Raw genomic sequence first — 23,732 nt, 5'->3', positions numbered from 1 at the left:
ATCCAAAAATTTGTATGGAATCAGAAAAGACCCCGAATTGCTAAGGAAATATTGAAAAACAAAAATAAAACTGAGAGCATCACATTACCTGATTTCAAGCTTTACTACAAAGCTGTGATCACCAAGACAGCATGGTACTGGCATAAAAAGAGACACATAGACCAGTGGAACAGAGTAGAGAGCCCAGATATGGACCCTCATCTCTATGGTCAAATAATCTTTGACAAAACAGGAAAAAATATACAGTGGAAAAAAGACAGTCTCTTCAATAAATGGTGCTGGGAAAACTGGCCAGCTATATGTAGAAGAAGGAAAGTCGACCATTCTCTTACACCGTACACAAAGATCAACTCAAAATGGATAAAAGACCTCAACATGAGACAGGAATCCATCAGAATCCTAGAGAAGAACATAGGCAGTAACCTCTTCGATATCAGCCACAGCAACTTCTTTCAAGATATGTCTCCAAAGGCAAAGGAAACAAAAGTGAAAATGAACTTTTGGGACTTCATCAAAATCAGAAACTATCCTGTTTTTATTAGGAACTTGTAATAGATCAGTTACCTTGGTGGACCATGTTTGCTCTATGATGATGGAAGTAGTCAGCAACCATTGCTTTAGAGTATTTGATTTACTCCCAAACAGAAAAAAACCATTAATTCAGCGGATTTTTAAGACTTCTAGAAGGCAGGCGGTACCAGGTATCAGTGGTGAACCGAGCCCTGTCCCTCCCCGCAGGGAGCATGCAGACATATCTTCATACACTTTGTTGCAGCTGAAACTGATGGCATTACACCATCTGAACGGGTGGCCATCGGAAATTAATAACAGAAGGCAGTAAGACCAAAGTCTAAAGAACTCAGGAGCACAGAGAATAGTGACATAAAGGATTTACAGATAGAGCAGAATTGCAAAGGACACCCTGAATAGCAGTGCTTGATCTTCACTAAAAAAACTGTCTTAGCAGATGTGGAAATGGCAGGGTTTATTTTAAGACGAGAGACTCTGAATCCCCAAGTCGTGTAATGAGGAGAATGAGAATGACCCTTTCACTCCATGTGGCTTTGAATTTTCTCTATAACCTTCACTGACTTAAAGGAAATACTCTTCATACTACATACCAAGAAGTTCAGTCTTTCTTATGACAAAGAAAGCATGGCGACATTTTAAAAACTCCGCTTTGATATTGGGATCTAAGGTGTCTATTTCCAGAATTACAACCTGGCATACAGATTGTATATGCATCATTGGTATACAATTCCAAAATGTCAAAATAATTTTATTTTAAATACCACACTTTCTATAAAAGAATTACACTTAGTTAGGTGGCTCAAGGTTAAACTTGAAAGCAGAGGTTCTGTGAGACAGATAGTAGTTTTTCATTAAAAAATTGGCAGAGGTTTTGGTTGATAAATGCGGTATCAGTCATTTTATGTGCTCTTATTTAACCAGTCAATGTATGTATTTGTTTTTGTTTTATAAACTACCTTATTGTCATACTGAAATAAAATACATTTTATAAAGTACCTTGTTAGTTTAATTCAGATGAGATTTTCAGCGTTTTATGTTTTTATCCCCTATATTTATTGTTCTACCACACAAACTCAGAAAAGATGGTGTCATTTTCTATAAAGATATTCTGATCTACTTGAAAGTCCCCCGAATCCCTGGCAGACGTTGATGTGTGCCCCGCTTTAACCTGTGAGCTCTCCCGGCTCTGTGTTCTGTGTCCTTCACAAATGACCTCTGTTCTTCAATCACTTTAGACAAAATGACAGCAGGACCAGAATAGTTTAAGAAAATGTTGGTATAGCTAAAAGAGGACCTTTTTTCTCTGAACAAAGTGAAGAAATCAAAATGTAAAGAACACGGTAAATACAGAGGAAGTAGACGATACTTGAAGTTTGTCAAGGAGGGACTCCTGATGAAAACAAGAGAGGGCTCTTTGGCGGCTGTCTTGTAGCTCTCATCTAGGTTGCCCCTGTTCCGCAGGCTCGGGGCTGAGCTACTGACATGCTCTCACTCCCAACATTCCCTAGGAGAGGGGCCCTTGTATCGTCCTGTTTTGAGGAAAAGCAGACTGAGGCCGAGAGGGATGAGTAGCGTGATCCACCAATGACCGAGGAGTGAGGACTCGAGCCAAAGTCCTCTGTGCTCCTCTGTTGAGCCTCTCTTTGTACTAAGAACCCACGACACACATTTGCAACTTGCCTGCCACACGCTAAACCATGACCGGTCTGGCTGATGTGCTTTTCGGTGGTTTGGTGGCATCTTGCCTGAAACCTTCCACATTGGCTCCTCCATTGACGACTACGTCCTTGGAAGCCTCCAGGCACCCAAATTACCTCCCTTTCTTCTCATTTTACCAGTGACACAGTCCAATTCTCTCAGCACTTGGGGAGGAGCAATTCAATTTTCTAATTTTAGTTTTACCACAAGATACCAACAGTATGTAAGCTGAAGCATGCCAAAAGGTATTTTGTTTTTAAAAAGAAATTTAATTGAGTTTTAATTGATAGAGCTAGGGAGATATTTTTAACCATAGGGTCTCCCCAGGTCTCCTGGCTTGCTCCTGGCCGTGCTGCAGAGAATGACGACTGGTTCGCGGACTGGAAGGTTGGCCAGTGCGTACACGCCTAGCATGATGCAAGCTTTGGGGAGAGAGAGCAACCGTTGTCTTTCCAGGGGGTAAAAATAGTCCTTCCTTCATGTGATGGTTCAAATTTCCTTGTAAACCAGAAGCTATAAAACTCCTAGAAGAAAACATAGGGGAAAGCCTTCTTATTATTGATATTGGCAATGACTTCTTGAATATGACACCACCAAAGCATAAGTCTACAAACAGAACAACATCAAGCTAAATAGCTTCTGTAGCACAAAGGAAACGATCAACACAAGAAAAGGCAGTCAAGGAAACAGGAGGCAATATTTGCAAAGCTATCTGATAAGGGGCTAATATCCAAAATATATATCATATGTAATATTACATATATAAGGAACTCCTACAGTTCAGGTCGTGATCTCAGGGTTGTGAGATGGAGCCCTGTGTGGGGAATCCATGTTCATCAGGGAGTCTGCTCGAGATTCTCTCTCCCTCTCCCTTCACCCTCCCCTCAGGCACACACTCTCTCTAAAAATAAATCTTGTTTAAAAATGGACAAAAGACTTGAATAGACAATTATCCAAAAAAGACCTACACTGTTCAACAGGTGCATGAAAAGTGATCACTTTAACTCATCCTCAGGGAAATGGAAACAAAAACCACAGCGGGATAAACCACCCCACTGTTAGGCTAGGTCTTACCAAAAGGTAACAAGGGTTGGCAAGTATGTAGAGAAAGGGGAACGCTGTGTGCTGTCGACAGGAACAGAAAATGGTGTAGCTGCTATGAAAAACAATACAGAGGTTTCTCAAAACGTTGAAAGAGGGAAATCCTACCATATGTGACCTGACACAGAAGGACAAATACCAGATGATTCCACTTCTAGGAGGAATCTAGCATAGTCCATCCCATTGAAGTAGAACGTTGAATGGTGGTTCCTAGGAACTGGGGGGAGTAGGGAGATGCTGCTCCATGGGCATAAGGTTTCAGTTATGCAGGATGAAGAGGTGCCGGCTATTCTCTCTTAAATGGCATTGAATCCTGTCAGCTGCTTGCTTAAAAACCATCTTTATTTTGCTCGTGCCTGAAGTATCCGTCCAGACACAGTGGACACAGAAGGCGCCTTCATGCCTCCCCGACACCATTACTGAACTAAGCACTGTCTCTTGACCATGTTGTACCCAATTCCTGTTTGCACGCCTTTGCTCGGTGCACTCATGTCTTCCCATCTTGTGAGGCTCGTCAAGATGCTCCTCCCTGATAAAACCTGTCCTGTGGACTCCAGCCCATAATTATCCCTACTTCCTATATGCCCTTGGTGTGTACCCTTATTTAGCATTTAATCATGCACCGCACTGAAATTTTACTTATTTTTTTGTGAGTGTATTATTTTCTTTCTAGAGCATAGAAGGAATCAATATCATTTAGCACACGCTAAATGGGAATTAGCTATCCATTTACAAAAAGTAAACTAAGTCTCAGAAAGCCATAGTAGCTTTCCAGCAGTCACAGAGTTTGAAAATGATGGAACCCTGTACATGCAAGTGATGGGTTTGAACCCCCCTCTGCCTGACTGCAGACCCGAACGGCTCTCCACAAAGGCACTGTGTCAGTCACCCATTCTTTCCACAAACTGCTAATACTAAAACATGAATCCAGGAAGTAAGTCCTATTTCTCATCTTTTTTCCTACCCACTAATATCCCCACCTCTCCTTGACGTTCAGCACGGCACTATGCCTAGTAGAAGGTCTTCATTGTAATTTTTGCTTTAGTTTTATTTTAGGTGAAATTGGACTAAGTAGTGTAAGAACTCATGACTTTAAAGAACTTTAATAAATTTGTATCTAATCCCTGAAAGATAAGTACATAGCAAAATTATATGCCAATGTAAAAGGCACCCAATATTGCCCTCGTAACAATTTCTTCTTAAAAATTGCTTCATGACATGAACTTCACCTGAATTAATCCTTTGCAAATGTCCTTAATTCTACTGATTTGGTTGAGTGCATTGAGGTTCACAGTACATTATCTAGTTCACGGAGAGTTCTTGTAAATTAATGCCATGTTTTGCAGTTAACACCAGTGGTAAAAGCTGCAAATGATCTGTTTTTAACTGTGTCCCAACTCCTAAAATTGCTGGACTTCTCAGGCCTATCATGTTTTTTGCTTCTCAATTTGATTAATGCTTGTTATCCCAAAATATACGTATCTCCTCTCTACCTATGGCAAAATTATACTGTTTTTAGCAGTATCTGGAGATATGATAAAGGAAAGAGAAACTTTTATTTAAATACATATTTTGCTCCTTTTATGTGCCCTTGGTTTAAAAAAAAACACTAATTTTAAAATTTTTAAGAAGTTCCTCTAACTCTATGACAGGTGACCGAAGGTGGGCATGTTCAAAGCTGTAGAGCACGGGATTGTTTCTCTTTCATTTATTACACTTGAAAGTATCACTCACTGACTGCTGTGGTTAGGAACATACAATCCCTGGATAATAAAGGTTAAGTGTGCATAAATTCGAGATCTGCTTACAACTGACCTTTAGCTGTCTTGTTAGCATTTTTGACAGAAACTTAAAATAAGGTTATTCCATAAAATAACTTGATTCCCCATTCTCAAGTCCAGACTTTTTACTCTGCCATCTAGACAGAGCCTTCAATATTTGTAATGAAACAACAAGACATCAAGTTATGAACAAGGTGAGCAGGTCAGAGGAAAGATGCATGGGGCCCCAGTCCTCACTCGGCCACTGCTTGGAATGGGGTCCCAACATGTCACGGAGATTCTCTAGTCTTTATAGATTAAATTGTACAGACTCACCCTCTTTTTGAATTTGAGTCAGCCCATTCATGAGTAGAGTCAATATATCCACTTGTTCATGGAACACTGCGCGGGTCTTCCGTTTGTGCTTGTCATTGTCTCCCTAAAGTCTTGTGCATTGACTGTTAGTTTTATGACTCATTATGTTAAAGGTTTGTTTTTCTTCATTTCTTGCTATTGTGAATATTTAAAAAAATACTTTATATGTAGTTTTTAGTGGCATAAGGGAATGCTATTTTTAATGCACTGATCTTTTATGCAGCAGTTTTTCTGAACTAATTACATTTGTAGATTCTCTGGGTGTTCTATGTAGATAGCTAAATCATCCTCGAATAACAAGAGTCTTGTTTCTTCTTTGCCAATATTCATACATATTTTATTTTCCTCATTAGCTAGAAACTCCAGTACAAGGTTGAAGTGAAGACAACAGTCTCCGTGCTTCCTTTCTATCATTTTCTCCATAATGAGAATGCTCCTCAACTCTCCCCATAAAAGAAGATAGTTGCTCTAGGTTTTTCCTTGAAATGTTTATTTTTTAATGAATGATTTCATCAAATGCTTTATCGGCATCTAAGAAGATGATCTCATTTTTCCTCCTTTGATCTAGAAATTTAAAAATGATATTGAAGTATCCTGGTATTTCTGCCATACAACCTACTTGGCTGTAATTTTGAATGTGCCACTGAACTCACTTTGCCTAGTACTTCATTTTGATTCAGTGAGATTGGGCTAATCATAGTGGCAGGGTTATTCTGGCCTCTGAGAGTGAGCTGTATCCGTTTCCTTCTTCCTCTGTTCTTAAAGAATCTTTCCTGGTGGGCTATTTTTTTTTTTAAGGTTAGGTAATTTCACTTTAATTCAATTTTAACATGTTATTATTTCTATAAGGATTTTTCTTTGGTCTCTGATTTAAAAGTGTTTTTAGATTTCAAAACATGTGGAGATTAAAAGTCTGACTATCCTTTTCTTCAGAAAATGTAACCCATGTGACAGATATTTTGGAATTTCTTGAACTTACTTTGCGGCTCACTACTATTCAGTTTTCTAAGCAGTCCCTTGTACACTTGTAAAAAACATGTTTTATCTAATTATTGAATGCAGAGTTTTATATAGGCCCAGTAAGGAGACCTTATGTCTAAAACTTGTCTAAATTCGGAACCTCTTGGAAAAAAGTACAGCTAGAAGAACATCTCTCACCTTACACCAAGAAAAGTTACAAATGGATTTGGGATTTCAATATAAAGAAATCATAAGATACTAGAAAAAAATTATAAATTGTTTTTTAATTGTTTCTATTCTTCTACAAAATGGAGGAAAATCTTTTTAATGATGACTCAAAATTCAGAACCTGACAAAAGATTAATGAATTCTAAAACATACAGAAGACAATTTTTTGAAACATTACATTTCAAAACATTTGAAATGTTATGGAAGTAACATACAAAAGTTGAATCCCTCTAACATAAATGAGCTAATTTATGAGTTAATTTATTGAACACTATATCTGAAACTAATGACGTACCATAAGTTGGCTAATGGAATTTTTTAAAAAATGAATTTGGAGGGGAAATAAAGAGCTGGGAAAAAAAGAGAGAAAATAAAACAAATGTCAGTGGGTACAAAAAATGGCAAAGGATATGAAAATACAACTCACAGAAAAGGAGAGACAAATGGCTTTCAAAAATATCTTTAAAAGGCTATTATTCGGGGCACCTGTGTGGCTCAGTGGGTTGAAGCCTCTGCTTTCGGCTCGGGTCATGATCTCAGGGTCCTGGGATCGAGCCCTACTTCGGGATCTCTACTCCACAGGGAACCTGCTTCCTCCTCTCTCTCTGCCTGCCTCTCTGCCTACTTGTGATCTCTGTCTGCAAATAAGTAAATAAAATCTTAAAAAAAAAAAAGGCTATTATGCTCACAGTAAAAGAAGTGGAACTTAAAACAACACCAAAATAATATTTACCTATAACATTGTAAAAAATAAACTGTGATAGCGTTTTCTTTGAATGAAAATGGAAAACAACTACTGTCATTTATTGTTGATGAAGAGTTCATTTAATACTATCCCATGAATCACCAGTTGGCAATTTCTGTCAAAATACACAGAGGGTATGTATAAAAAAATGTATACATATACCATATATATACACCCTCTGAAAAGCAATTTCTATTCTAGGAATTTATCCTGTATTGTATTTATTCTTTTTTTTTAACCATACCTTTATTTTTCACTTTTCTCTGCCATTATATTTTGAATGTGATTCTTACAAACAAATTTATAACTGAAGTATATTTTTTCTTTTTTAACAATTTCTTAAGAGAATAATCTAATTTAATCTATTTATACTTAGGATGATTACTTTTATATTTGGGTTCATCCTACATATTTTCTCTTCTCTCATGTGTTTTCCTGTTTTCCAAACATCCAAGTGGGATGTTTGACCAGCCTTCTGTTGGGTCAATTCCTTCTATTACATTCTGTTCTCTTGGAAGTTAATTCTATTTCTGTTCTTTTGAAGGGTATCCTTGCATTATAATATGCTTAATTAATTTTGAAGTTAACCAGCAACCTTATCTTTATCCCTCTCAATGCAAGGACCTTACTTTGACCCGGATCACCCTCTTGTCATTTTCTGTACCTTTCCTTTCTCATATTGCAACTTCACGTTTTAACCTCACCATAATGGATTTAAAAAAATTACTATAGTCAATGCTTCTTTGGTCTTATCCATTTGTTATGCAGCAATTTTTCTGAACTCTTACTAATTATGTTTGTAGATTCTCTGGATATTCTATGTAGATAGCTAAATCATCCTCAAATGTTATCTCCTGCATCTCATTTCTTTGTCCCACGTTCAGCATGTATAGCACATTTTATCCATTTTATCCTTCAGTGAGGATGATAATGTCTGGGTTTAAAACAAACAGAAAAAAAAGCTCCGTTGGTCAAATACATTTAGTTTGTCTTTATCTTGCAAGCCAGTTTAGCTGAGTATGGTACTGAAGATTAATAATTATTGTTCCTTTAGCATGTCTAGGGGTTTTTACCATCTTGTGTGGCCTCTATTTTGTTAATGAGAAGTATAATTTCAAGCCTAATTTTGATCCTTTACATGTTACCTGTCTTTTATTTCTAGCTGCTTTTAAATCTTTTCCTTGACTTTGGAGTCTTATAGTTTTTCTGAAAAATAGCCAGATTTGCATTTTTAGTCTGAAGATTCACATCTTTCTTCAATTATGAAAGATGCCCAGCCTTGATTTCTCAAAACACCTCCTTTCCTTGTCTATCTGGAACTCCCCGGGGTCTCATGGCTATGGAAGCAAATCAGGTAGGGGCTTCCCTGTGCTGCACTGGCTTTCCAGCTTCCCTGTGCTGCACTGGCTTTCCAGCTCCTGTGACCCAAATCCCTCTCTTTTCATCTGTGGTCAATCTGTTTCCAACAACTGCATTCTGAGGTTAATGATGCTCTATATTCTTTGGAAACTTTATTTCGTTCTTTTCTAAATATGAAATATTCTATGTTTTAAGCACTTTCAAAAATTATTTTTTTTAAGATTTTATTTATTTATTTATTTGAGAGACACTGAGAGAACACATGCAGGGGGAGAGGGGCAGAGGGAGGGGGAGAAGCGGACTCCTGGCTGAGCAGGGAGCCCGGTGTGGGGCTCAATCCCAGGACCCTGGGATCATGACCCGAGCTGAAGACAGTTGCTTAACTGACTGAGCCACCCAGGTGTCCCCACTTTAAAAAATTCTTTTCAAAAATTCTGTAATTTCTAGGTACTAGTTCCAGAACTCATTCCCATGATCACTGGTCTATTTAGTCTTTCTTATGATGACTCTGTCACCATGACGGTGGTAAGTTGTAGCTGTAGTTACATTTTGTGTGGCAGCCCTATGCACCTAGCTCATAAGAGTATTAACTCTTTTCCATTTGCTTTGTCTGGGTCCCAGAAGTTTCCTTTCCACTGTCTGAGTAATATATATATATACTATATATACAGTATATATATATATATATATAATATGTATACTTTTTTTTGTTTTTACTTTAGGTTTCCATTTGGGTTTCTGTTTCTCAGAGGGGATCTTTCCCATCAAGAGCTTTGTCACACATCAAGCTCTCTTTCTCTTCCACAAGTTTTCTTTTTGTCTCCACAAACTCAAGGAGAGACTTTCTGGTTCCCTTCCCAAGGTGGGGCAGCCCCTGTAGGGCTCAGTCCTAAGCAAGAGTCTCAGCTGACCCCCCTTCTCTTGCTAAATGCCCTGTTTTCCTGAACTCTGGAGACATTGAAACCTCAGTCCCAGCCTCGAGATGTGGTCTGTATCTGATACTCTCCTAAGTCACATGGCACCAACTCTGTGACTCTGAATCTGTATCTCCGGCATCTGAGGATTTCCTGACATTGACTTTGCATTGAACACATTTTGGTATCTTTTAGGCTTTGTAGAGCCTAAGGATCACATTAGTCTTGTCTGCCATCCTGTGTGAGGTCTCCTTTTTGAAATTAAAGAGCATTTTTCATGCTCAGAATTCTTTTTGCGTCAAAGACTCATGCATTAATGCGTAATTTTAAGTACTATCATTGAAAAAGCTTAAAATGACATTTTTCAGTTATTTATCATCCTGTTATGTATTTGTCATACATAACATCTACATGCACTTGAAACATAAAAGTACATCTAGGTTTGAAATATGTTACATACACTATCCACAGACAGTGCTTAATACCTATGTAATTGGTCAGGCCTCTTGCAGGAATTCACCCGCTTCCTCAAGGAAGAACAGTGGAGCTGAAGCTTTATTTTAGAAAATGGCATAAGTCCAAATAAAGTCATAATATAGTAATAGATAATTATACTTTTTCAGATTGGCTTATGATTCTAAGCAAGATCTTCGATTCCTATGCTAGGAGCTATAATAACAGATACTCAAGTTATATTTCATTTGCTAATTGAAGCAAGGATATGGAAATTTTAAGAGTAAGTTTCTAATCTGAATTTTCAATGAAAATCATTAACCTCATTGTGTTTCTGACTTTTCAGTATAGCATTACTACCTTACACATTTGTTATGGGGATAAAAATTTATATATGATAGGCTGGTAAAGTTAGAATTTTATTGCTTTTGACCAAAGGTCATTGTAAGATTTAGAGATAACTTGTGAGTACTATGTGATCTTTAAAAGGTTATAAAACATAAATTTTAAAAAGAGAGAGAGATTCTGTGAGTAAAACTACTTGATGTTCTGGAGTTAACACCCAAATGGTGATCAATCAGTATATTACTATGTAATTTTACCTGATGTACCAAAATGGTCTTTGTTCTGTGTTCTACTTCAAAGAGCTTTCTTTTAATCCTGGATTTTTTGCATAAATGTTGAAGAAAGATTCCCAAATTTCATAAAAGTTTGAAAACTACTATTTTTATAGTAATACTAAAGAAATAAAAGTGTAATATGTCATTAAAATAAGTTATCCTAAGAGCAAAGTGATTTATATAACTAAAAAAAAAAGTTTATTGCTGAATAAGCAGTAAAAATGACCTTTTGTAAATCTAAATGAACAAAACAACACATTGATGTAGAAAGACTCTAAAGAAGTCACCGTGTGACAGACGCGCAGACAAATAAGGGACCTCTTCACTTATCTTGAAATTTTGGTTTTATCTTGAGCTATTTTCAACATCTAGATTTTTGAAAAAAAAAAGTCCTTGTATTATTACCAATATATATATATATATTTTTTAAAGATTTTATTTATTTATTTGACAGAGGGAGAGAGATCCCAAGTAGGCAGAGAGGCAGGCAGAGAGAGAGAGAGGAGGAAGCAGGCTCCCCGCTGAGCAGAGAGCCCTAACGTGGGGCTCGATCCCAGGACCCTGAGATCATGACCTGAGCTCAAGGCAGAGGCTTAACCCATTGAGCCACCCAGGCGCCCCTATTACCAATATATTATTATGGGCACACATTAATGCGTTTATTTTTGATGATACTATGAAACCAGAAACTGTTCCTTCTAAAGTATTAAAAAGTAAACAGAATAGCAAATTAATCCTTGAATTATTTGTAGTTAAATGAGGGTAAATAGAAGCACTAAGAAGCAAGCCATTCTGATTGTCTATGAAAATACTCATAAGGGGCGCCCGGGTGGCTCAGTGGGTTAAGTCTCTGCCTCTGGCTCAGGTCATGATCTCAGGATCCTGGGATCAAGCCCTGCATCAGGCTCTCTGCTTAGCGGGGAGCCTGCTTCCCCCTTTCTCTCTGCCTGCTTCTCTGCCTACTTGTGATCTCTGTCAGATAAATAAATAAAATCTTGGGGAAAAAAATACTCATAAAACTCATGAAATGTAAATAATCACTGTAGTCCTAATGGAGAAGACATAGCATTTTATTTGTAGAGTATGCAAAGTTGTAGAAAACATAAATCTATGGAAACCTATATGCCCCATCATGCTACAGTGCCAGTGTTCACCACCAGGCTCTTTGTGCACTCTGCTGTGGTCCCTGATCTCACCTTTAGAGATGACCATTTGTCATCGGGCCATTGTGCCCTTTGCTGAGTCTGCCTCTCAAAGAGTTAGCACAGACGAAAGATTCCAAAAGGTCAGAATTGAAATTCAACACATGCTTGCTGAGTATTCACCTGTTATCTGCCCCCACCCTCTCAGGCAATGACAACTCCCTAAACAACAGAACTTAAGAAACAGTGATGAATAAATGATAAAAGCCACATAGCACGGTAAGAGGGCCTCACTGAGCTAAACTCTAGGTCAAAGGAGTTACCAGCAACCGAGAGTTCTGGAGAGAAGGGGACCAGTTCTTTCAAAGATACTCTCTAAGGAGCGTAGGGTGAGGCTGGGCTGGTCAGGGGACAAAAGTGTCTTTCAGTGTCTCTAGAGAGTAGTACTGTGGAAGGATGGTGTGAAGCAACGGGACCTGGGGACAGATCGGGGAGGCCCTGTTGAGACCTGAGTCAGAAGCAACCATAGGTCAGGACTCATGTGGAGAATGGAAATAGGAAGGCAGAAATGGAAACAAGGAAATGAGTTAGGAGATGTTGCAGTAATCAAAGAAAGGCAAGGTAAGTCTTAGACTAAGCTGGCAATCTGCAAGATGGCAGGAAAGGAAAAGAGATCAGGATTTGCTTGGAGGTAGATTCAGTTGGATTACTGATGGGTTGAACATGGGATTTGAAGGGAGGAAATCAAGGATGACCCCCAGTGCTGGAGGTATGGTGTCAGGAGGCCCGGGTCAAGGGTGTCATGTAATGAGAACAGAAAAGGGACAGGAGAGTTGGACAAAGTGAAGGTCACTGGTGACCTGGGAAGGGTCACCTGCAGTGGCATGGGCAAAGTGGGCTGACGAGAGACGAGAGTGAGGACACAGACAACTTACCTGTGGACACGTGAAATTGGGTGGTAGCTGTCAGGAGCTTATCAGCTACAAAGGAAAGTACATCAAAGAGAACTCAGACATATTATTAAACAAAACACAACACATGTGAAAGCTCTGGATTTTAAAGGAATGTAGGAAGGCTTCCCAAGTCCTAGACCACATTTGTCATCTGAAACAATAGCACAATAACAAGAGGAACCCAAGAAGATATACAAGCAGCAAATAAATTTATGTACAAAAAAAATTTTATCCTATAGTAAGTAGAGAAATATCTGTACTGTTTCAAGGACTTTCTTACCTCAAAATATAGGGGCAAGTCATTATTCCCTTGTTTGAGGCAACAGATCTACAGTGGCAGCAGATGTGCCAAATAACAAATGGGTCAGAGGAAGAACAGCCAGTAGAAACGAGCTGCTGTGGTCCGTGAGCTCAGAGTTAGAGACCTAGAGATGATCTTTTCTCAGTTTCTCTCCCTGGGTCTTTCATTCCATTTCTCTGCCCCTCAACTGCTCCTCCTTTTTTTCTCTCTTCCTTTATTCTTTCTTCCATTGCTTTTCTTTCTTTCTTTTCAAAACTTCGGAGAATAAGAATCATGTATGCTCTATATTTGTTGTTTTAAGACACATTGTGAAATGAGAGGGGCAAAAAAACAAATGCAGGCTTCAGCTACTTAGGAAAGATACTGTGAGGGGGCACCGGGCTCAGCTGGTTTCCCGTGTCCCTGTATAACAGTCTTCATACAGGCCACCGTTTAGGAGGGCGCCTGGGTGGCTCAGTCAATTAAGCGTCTGCCTTTGGCTCAGGTTATGATCCCAGGGTCCTTGGATTGAACCCCATGTCAGGCTCCCTGCTCAGTGGGGCATCTGCTTCTCCCTCTCCCTCTGCTCCTCACCCTGCTTGTGCTCTATCTTTCTCTCAAACAAATAAATCTTAAAAGAAAGATACTATTAAAACATAATGCCAGAGGGAGAAAGAAAGTGAAAGTGTAGAAGACACAACAGACAAGCTGGTTATGGCAGTGTTGGTATTTGAATAGACTAGGACACCCTGCATTAGTAATGGTAAAGGGGATGGAGATGTGAGGATACATGGAATAGTCACCAGGAGAGTATAATAATGCTGAACCTCTACGTGCCTAACAATATAGCCTCAGAGGTTGTATCACATCCTGCAGCCAGATAGCTTGGGTTCAGATCCCAGCAACGCTTCTCTCTAGCTGGAGAACTTAGGCAAGTTATTGAATCTCTCAGTGTCTCAGTTTCTCCATATTGATAATGGAGATATGCATAACACCCACCTTTTAGAGTTGTCATGAGGATGTGGGGGAAACCAGAGGAGGAGATGAACCATGAGAGATTGTGGACTCTGAGAAACAAACTGAGGGTTTTGGAGGGAAGGGGTTGGGGGTTGGGTAAGCCTGGTGGTGGGTATTAAGGAGGGCACGTATTGCATGGAGCACTGGGTGTGATGCATAAACAATGAATCTTGGAACACTGAAAAAAAAATTACAAAAAAAAGGATGAAATGAACTAATACACATAAGTATTTAAAATAGCGTCTGGTATCATAAACAGGGCATGTTTTTAATGTTGCTATCGTGGATGTTCTTAGTATTGTTGCCCCAAACCACACAAAGAAATAAATCAATGGAATTCCAAGGAAAAAAATGGCATGTCAGCAGTCTTAGTAGATTTTTAATTTTCTTCTCCAAGTGACCTAAATTTATTTTTAAATACTTGACAAAGACATGAGATAGCAGTAATAAAATATTTAAACAGGCTATCTTATCTTTCAAATCACTGCCCTCTCCCTCAAAAAAAGTAACTTACATTAAAAAAACAAAAAACAAAAAAAACCCCGCAAAATAGAAAGGAAAAAGTAAATGGAAAACAACCACCAATGGCCAAAAACTAAGATGACAGAAGCTAAAGTAGACATAGAGATAAATGTGAATGACTTAATGTATTAAAATAAAAAGTCCTAGATCACACTAAGTACAAAATTTAATAACTTGCTCATTATAGGACACATATGTACAAGTATGATGGTGGGCTAAAACAGAGAGAATTAGAAAAACATCAATAATATAGACAAACATAATACAGATGGCATTTATATTATTAAGTTAGGCTACAAGGTAAAATTAGTGATAGCAACACTGTACCTTTTGGAGCTGAACAATGTAGCAGTATCTTTGTTAGTTGTATAGAACAGTGTTCTAAAATGTCTTCAGATACACAAAAATCCTTGAGAAGGATATATATTCCATAAAATTTTACTATGAACAAAGTAAATTTTATAAATATACAAGGAATATAAAAGAAAATTGATGTCCATATACACCTCCCTCTGGGATTCATTTGCCAAACTCCAATTCCAAGAGGACATCCAAACATTCAGCTCTTGACTGTTTATGTCCCTGATTGGCTGGGCACTCGATGAGCGGACTAGAGACAGACCTTCTGCTTGGCCAATGCAGGACATTTGACTCCCCCTACAGTGGCATTCGGAGATGTGGTGGTTTCACACTACAGTTTCTCACACCCAGGGGCAGGCAGGCCTGTGGCTAGAGACTCCAAAAAGCTGAGAGAGAGCTAGAAGGTATAAAAACATCCTAATGTAAAAGGCAGTTTCTCTAAGGTCTTGATGGGCTCCTCACTCAATTATAAGATGGTAATTGAAAGCTGGGTGCGTTCATAAAGACTTGAAGACCTGGGGAATTTGCACCTCTCACTGGAGACGCTGCATCCTTTGCTCTGTAAATCGATTGTGCCCTCAGTCTGAGTCTGTTGGCTTCTTTCCATTCATGATATCACTATCACTTCTGTCACCTTGCAGGTGGCAAGTGAGGTCATAGATACAGTGAAGGACCTGGGCTAGAAGAGATCTCCTGCAGCTCGCAACACATCATGTCTTTTCTCAACCCCAGAGGTTTCGTTTCCATTCACTGTTGATGCTGGATGGTTTTACAAAGATCAGGACAAGAAGTTGTGGAGGTGTTATTGAGGGTGAAGGATATAACAATGGAAAAGTGACATATCTCTGTTCCTGAATGAAGCAGCTGAGAGAGATTGGGATATTTTGATTTTGAGGCGACTTGAGAGCACCAATATTCTCCTTGTCATGCAGGATCCAGCGAACATGCACATAACCCTATTTTATCCCTCACTCTCATACTTGCCAGGTCCTGAAAAGACACATTTCACAAGAGTATACTGGTGTGCCATTCCTATTAGATTCTTGTTAGAAATTCAGATGAAATCCTCTTTTCAACTTTTTCTCCCTTTTTTGTTCTATCCTTGCATATATCTTTTTGACATATATATGGTGGACTTCTTGAATCCTTTTAGGTATTGCATTTGTGCCAAATGGTAAAATATTAACCAAAGAACCCCTAAACCAATACCAATGTTGATTATTGATTATTGATTATTCCAATCTGTTAACATGTAAAGGTCAATGATTGTAACCCCATTGCTAATGGGATTAAGACATGAAAATGCACTTCAGGTTGTTAGATGAGCTGCTTAATAAAAAAATCTTCCCAAAGTCCCGAAGAACGTCTTCCCCCTAAGTCGGTGACAGCCTCAGGACGGTCTGGCCAGGCTTTGCCCCACTGCTGTCTTCACATGGCATTTCTTCTCTCTCCTTCCAGGTAGAAATTGAGAAGCTGGATTACCATCATTATCTGCCTCTGTTTTTTGATGGGCTCTGTGAAATGACATTTCCCTACGAGTTTTTTGCTCGGCAAGGAATCCACGACATGCTGGAACACGGGGGGAACAAGATTCTTCCTGTCATTCCACAGCTCATTATCCCGATAAAAAGTAAGTGAACAGGTGAAAAAGCATCATTCAGTTTAGATGGTGCTGCTTTTTGACAACTCGCTAATTAAGCAATAAAACACAACTGACTCAGGCTATCCCCAGGTTTTGCGGGAATTTTATAGGATGACATACTGGGCCAGACATCCCAAATCTACTCTATCCCATTGCTGATACCACACTGATGTTTCACCGTGTAAATAAACTAAATTGCATGGGGTTTATAGTAATTTAAAATGCTTCCGAGTAATGATGCAAGCATTAATGTTAATTTATACATGCGCAAGTCAAGTGTGTGTGTGCGCCACACCATCTCTAACTTATAAGTTCTTTTCAGATGACATCCTTAATTCCTAAATTACAATGTCAACCCAATTATCTTTAGGATCTTTTAGGTAGTAGGATTCATAATTTAAAGAAAAAAGTCTGAAATGGGGAAAAATAATGTTACCAAATACTTGGAAATTTTTTTTTTTCTGTGATGGGTCCCCTGAGGAAACTCTAGAATAACCCTGTCATTGACTTTATTTCTTTTGTTAATAAAATGAAATACTTTCTTCCTATGCCACACTCAGGCATGAATCTCTCTGGACTAGTTGTCTGAAAGCAGCCCCTTCCAAAGCGTTTCTGGGATTCTCGTTTGCCGTTGAGATGGTCTATAATGACCCCCAAGAAGCCCTGGGGGCCGTTGGGTCTAGTCATCTGGGCCCAGCCTCTTCCTTTCAGTGCACAGCTGCTGCTGACCCTTATCATAGGGCCATCTTTTGGGGACAAGGCTCTAGGAGGGGATGGCAGCCTCCCTCCAGTTGGCAATGGCCAGGCCTAGGCCCTCGCCACCCACCATCACACCCCAGGCTCTGTCCACACCAGAGTTGCCATCCACGCTGTGCTGCTGGAAAGCAGAGGGGTGGCGCTGAGCACCTCCTGGGCAGGGGCATCCATTCCTTTCCCAGCTGCCCTAGGCCTTGGGCCTGCTTCCCCCACCGCGGCTCTGCCTCACTCCCTCATCCAGGGTGGACCTTCCTGCGATGATCGATTGGACACCTGCTCAGTCTCCTGGGATCTGGGGGAACCTCACTCTCACTGTCTGGGAACTACCCTTGCCATGTGCTTTGACCAAAACAAGAACGAAACAGTTTAACATTGGGTCCTTTCCCACTGCCTGGATTATTTCATCTTATCTGTGGTGACCTTTTTATTGATATGAATGAATTGTTCTTAGAATTCTTGATTTTGGGCCTTTCTGCTGTCATGGTTTATACTGAATCAACCCTGAAACTTGCTCTCATCTTTTTGAGATTTTTTTTTTTTTGTAAGAGATCTGTAACTGACCACTCCAGATTTCCACCAAGACATAGAAGGAAAACCAGTAAAAAGACAGGCTACCTTCTGTGCAAAGTAACACAGGAAGAGAAATGACACTTTAGAGTGGCTTCCTCACCCCTCATGCATCAGCTGAATGATGATCTTTGAAGTCCTTCAGGAAGGACATATAATGCTGAGTGGCAGGAAAGTCCTTTCCGAATGTGATTTATTCTAACAGCTCACGATTTTTGAATATGTTAAATTCTAGCAGAAATGCTACATTTTCTAAAGAATGATGTACAAGTTTTATTGACAAATAAAAAGGCCCAGAACATTCTCCCCAGGAACCATCTTTAGAGGACACGATCCTTTTTCTCCTGCACCCAGCAGAATAGCAACAACATCCAGAAGTCTGTTCTGTTCTTGGAAAAAACCTGTTGTTCTTAGGCTCACTGTCTTCTCGGGACTTTTTCACTTGTATCTCCATTGAAATCACTGAAGGGCAGAAAGAGAGTTTCTAAGTAATATTTTGATTATACTGTTTACACTTAATACATACCAAAATAGAGCATTGCAGAACCAGGTGAATCGATTTTCAACTTTGATCTGTATTTTAAACATATTTAAATGAGTTGAGAGAAGTGATGTGTTCTAAGGACAAAATTTACTGTACACACATACTAGAGGTAATTTGCTCACAAGTGAAAACATTATTAAGAACTCAGTAAACATGTGTTGTCAGGTAAAATTAACTACGAATTTGATAATTTAATCTTCCAAAGGCAATGAGAGTTTATTTTGGTAGATATCATTGCTTTCCTTCCTGGGCTTCTGCTGTTACATACTGATCCTGAATCTAACTTGTTTTGCTTCTCAATCTACTTACATCACTCAGAAGAAATACTGATTATGCAAGATCATGCACAGTTCCAGCACAGTGTGAAAAACATTACGTGCATCACGTCAGTCTTTCAGGTGAATTCTGGATTGAGGCTAATTGATCTGGAAGCAGCCTGAGGTGCATAATTGGCATAACACAGCATGTGTAGCTGATTTTTCAAGCTGTACTATTAGTATAATTTTGACTATCTCCGAGGGCAAAAATAACCTTACCATCACCAGCTAGCAGTTTTTAAATAGTTTCCCTCCAATTCTAAGAAATATCTATATATTAGTAAAGCAAAATACGTGCACTCCCCACAAGGATAAGAACGAGACTGAGCTGCCTCTCTACTTCTAGAGTCTGGGGTTGACGTCAGCTAATTACAAGGCTGATCATTCTGATAGGAAGAATGGACAGATTCAGTGTCTCTAGGCTTTCTAAAATGAAGACAAGTAAGAAAGCACTTTCTTTCTTCTGTCTTTGGTTCAAGACCCCAAGTGAGGTCATTCAGTGATGACCAGAGGAGTGTGCATCTAATACCTCGGTCTGTTTCTGCCGCTCTGCGGTGGTTAGGGTTCCCCCCTTTCCTCCCACTGTTTGACTTCTACCTTCTTGAGTTATTCTGGGTCAGAAGCTTCAAAAAAATACCCGTATAAAGGAGTCAGGGTTGACAATGGAGCACTGATTGCTGACAGCAACAGCAGAACTTTGCAGGGCAAGGATGAGATGAACCGTCTCAGGCAGCTGAACTATGGGATGTAGATTTCCATTTACTCTATCTGGTCACAAAAACACACATGCATCAGAATCCAGCAGAGCAATACCAGGAAGAAGCCTCTAGAAACTCTGTACTTTAAACTCAGAGATTCCAGTAATGACCAGGAGGACAAAGAGAAGCCAAGAGCAGCCCCAAGCACTGGGTTTGGGAATCTCTGTCTTCAGCAGCAGCAAGAGCAGTTACCCTGAATGCCAGCACATGGGGCCATTCCTGAAAGGCTGCTACACACAAGGAAGGAAATATCTTGGACAATGAGAGGAAGAGAATATCTCAACAACATTTAGTTCAGGAGCCAGAAGAAATCCATAGGAATTTGACATCCTCCAGATGCAGGAAGATACGGCATCTGGGAGACAGAGGCCAAAACCCACAAGAGGTGGGGGAAAAGCTACACACAAAGAAATAAAGTAACTGGGGTTAAGAATTTTACCAACAGTAAATTCCAGACAACAGTGAGCATTGGAAGAGAACCACCTTGGGTACGTTTCATCCCATTCACATGAGTAGAAGACCTGATGTACGTAACTGTGTGAACATTTGTGGGAAAAAAAATAAAATAAAAAAAAGAACTTATAAGTTAAATGCCCACCTGTCTCACACAAGAAGCTACTGAGACTGTGCTCCACCTCTCAGGAGGGAAAGCCAAGTTAAGGACCCCGAAATAAGGATGTCCTAGTGTGAAAAGCAGTTGATATTAAAAGCCACTAAATCTAGAGTTAAATCTAAAGAGTTGATGGAAAAGAGTTTCAAAACTGCATGAAATCTCTAGTAATTATTTTGGAGTATTATATCTAAAAATCCAAGGAAATTGAGTATAAGCCTTCTAAATCATGGAAAAGATCAAAGTAGTTAAAACAGAGCCTATACATTAAAAAGACAAAAACTAGGCAGACAGTAAGGAGGTGCTAAGTGTCAAAAGCATAAAATAAGGTGAAAAACATGAAATCAAATATATTATTTGTGAAAATTAACTTTCAATTTAGTTTGTGGAAAGAAAACTGAATATAAACTCTATATAATACTAAATAGTACTTGAATAGTTTAAAAATAAATAACATATTAGGATGAATGAGAAAAAAGGAGGAATAGTTATTTTAATTGTAGAAAGGTAGAATTTAATGTAAAAAAATCCACATGTAGAGAGGATCAATTTGTCTCGATAAAAATGTTCTAGGTAAAAATGTAATCATATGAGCCTTGGTTCCTGGAAAAAACACAGCATCATGTTTAAAACAACAAACAGCTACTTAAATTTAATTTAATTTAATTTCTTTGGTATGACCTTCAAGAATTCCTTTCAAGGAATCCTTTCAATCTGGCTGCAGATTGTCTTTGACCTTATCTCTTATTACAGTTGACCCTTGAACAATGCAGAGTTTAGAGACACCAGCCCCTTGCATAGTTGAAAATCTGGGTATAACTTTGACTCCCTTAAAATTTAACTATCATCAGTTTACTGTTGACTAGAAGACTTATTAGTAGCACAAATACTCAATTACCATATATTTTGTATGCTATAAGGATTATATACTATAGTCTTATAATAAAGTAAGTGCAGGAAAAATGTTAAGAAAACTATAAGGAAAAGAAAATATATTTATAGTGCTGTATTGTATTTATTGAAAAAATCTGCATATAAGTGGACCCTTGCTGTTAGTGTTGTTCAAAGGTCAACTGTCTCTCCCTTTGTATGCTCTGTTAGCTCTAGCCAAACTAAATGTGCTATAAAATTTCTTTTCTGATTCTGTACCTTTGGTTTCTTTGCAGAATGCCCACTCTCACATTCCCCAGGGCCTCAGTGGTAAGGGACCTTCAAAGCTCAGCTCCAATAGGAATTGTTCCTTGAAGCCTCTTTTGTTTCTTCTCTCCCTGCTTACCCTAATCTCTAGCCTTCTCCCTACCCCACCTTCCCTCTCCCACAGAATCTTATATGTTCCTTTGTTGTGTCACTTAGAACATAATAATGTTAGTAAGTAATATATTCCCAACATCATCTAATGGGATTGCTAGTACATCGTCAATTCATCAAAATACTTACAAAATTAATTTGATCGGATGCATAACTACTATTCATAAGAAAATTTATATAGATGTCATAATCAAGTGTGAAGTGGCCATTTGGGCTCGCCACTATAATGTATATCATACAAAAACTATTTTGTAAGAATCCCTGATATGAAACAGCAAATAAAGAGAATAATGACATAATGCTTTCCATCTACTAGAGAAATTATGTGTGTGGTGAAAGTAATTTTTTGTTTATTCATCTTACATTCTCTTTCTGTTTATAAGCAGAAACATACATTTGTGAGATGGTCTGCTAGGAGGCAAGTTGACTCCAGCTGCTAAAGCATTACAGAAATAATCTCTTCTAGTCCCATCCATGTTGCTACAAAAGTTGGGTATTCATCCTTTCTGATGGAGGCGTAATACTCCATAGTGTATATGGACCACATCTTCCTTATCCATTCATAGCAACGTGGACGGGACTGGAAGAGATGATGCTGAGTGAAATAAGTCAAGCAGAGAGAGTCAAGTATCATATGGTTTCACTTATTTGTGGAGCATAACAAATAGCATGGAGGACATGGGGAGTTAGAGAGGAGAAGGGAATTGGGGGAAATCGGAAGGGGAGGTGAACCATGAGAGACTATGGACTCTGAAAAACAATCTGAGGGTTTTGAAGGGGCGGGGGGTGGGAGGTTGGGGGAGCCTGGTGGTGGGTATTAAGGAGGGCACGGATTGCATGGAGCACTGCGTGTGGTGCATAAACAATGAACTCTGTTATGCTAAAAAGAATTAAAAAAAAAAAAAGAATTACAGAAATATCACCGATCTACAAATAGACAGCACATAAGACAGTGGCCTCTTTGGAGAGCTCTAATGAGTTGAGGTCAGCCAGCTATAAAGGATAAACATGCAGACACAATTAAAGGGACTTACCATTTAAGTAGCAATAACATTTTAAAAAGCAAGATATTCTTGTTAAAGAACACTCAGTGGAAAATATATACCAAGTAAAGATAAAGCATGAGAATCCATATCTCAATATAAAATATTGTTCTGAGAATTCTGTTTAATTAGAAAGGAGCATGTACAACTGAAATGCATTACTCTTTGTGATCTAATAACTTTACTTAAATACCTTGAAATTATCCAGGAAAATTATTTTTAAAGTGATAATTATAACTATAAAAGAGTAATGATGTTTAACAAAAAATAAAATACCTAATTCTGAAAATATGGGAAAGAGATGTATTAGGATTATTTTGATTACTAAATTAAAAAAAAATATTCAAATTGTCAGTCAGGTTTGCTTGATGATTCCTGTAACTGAACAATCCAGAGATGGGTCTCATTTCAAGCACGGTGTAATCTGGTGGCTCACCACTGTCATTCTCTGTTCTGTTTTATGCAAGGTATCTTAAAGCTGGCTCCCTTCTTGGCTTCTGAATGTTCCAAATAAGTCCAGGGACTACATGCTTGCTTACTTACTTATGTATACCTGTAAGAAGGAAAAAGTGTCATTTTCCCTGAATTTATTATACCATATGCCAGTCTTGAACTGTGGTCAGGGTGATGGAACGCACTGGCCAGATGAACCTAGGTCATGCAATGATAGTACAGGTTAAAGGAAAGGAGAAATTAGTTTCCCTAAATAACATGAATTCTATCCGAGACATTTACACCAAACATCTAACAGCTCCCCAGCATTTCTATTATGCAGTTCTGTGGAAGCATGGGACTAAGTTTGCCAATGGGCTGTGAATAGAAGAGGTGTGTGTCCCTCCAAACTAAGCTGTTCAGAGCCAATGCACTGTCCTCCTCCGCTCTCTTCTCCCCACCCTGTGTTAACCTGAGTTGGATGTCTACCATGAATGTGAAATGGTCCTTTTCTGAGTGAAGCCAATGAGACATTAGGGTTAACCTATTACTACAGCAAACCTAGGCTATACTGACCAATGCAGATTCCCAAATGAGAACCCACAGCAATCAAGAAAAATGAAATCTGGCATCTTATGGCTTAAAGTATAATGAGGAAGTCCCCTCCATCTTGTGATCTTTCAGTAGCTGATGCTAAAGACCACCTCTCTGTCCTTTTTGAGAATTAATGTGGCCAC

At 38.8% G+C, this 23,732-nt stretch overlaps 1 protein-coding gene across 3 annotated transcripts in view; it reads left to right on the top strand.

Annotated features, from left to right (window-relative positions):
• The window catches only part of PACRG (parkin coregulated), a 497,055-nt gene that overhangs the window by 259,716 nt on the left and 213,607 nt on the right, over positions 1-23,732 (top strand). For all 3 annotated transcript variants that reach the window (XM_045080290.1, XM_045080289.1, XM_045080291.1), the window contains exon 3: positions 16,477-16,648. In XM_045080290.1, the coding sequence (XP_044936225.1) occupies positions 16,477-16,648 (172 nt within the window). The remainder of the gene's footprint in view (positions 1-16,476; positions 16,649-23,732) is intronic.

The sequence above is a fragment of the Mustela putorius genome, unplaced genomic scaffold, assembly GCF_011764305.1.
Source record: "Mustela putorius furo isolate JIRA1106 unplaced genomic scaffold, ASM1176430v1.1 tig00000450_pilon_pilon_pilon, whole genome shotgun sequence".
Classification (NCBI taxonomy): Eukaryota; Metazoa; Chordata; class Mammalia; order Carnivora; family Mustelidae; genus Mustela; species Mustela putorius.
Note: the sequence above shows the minus strand (reverse complement) of the source record. Positions and strands in the feature narration are given on the sequence as shown.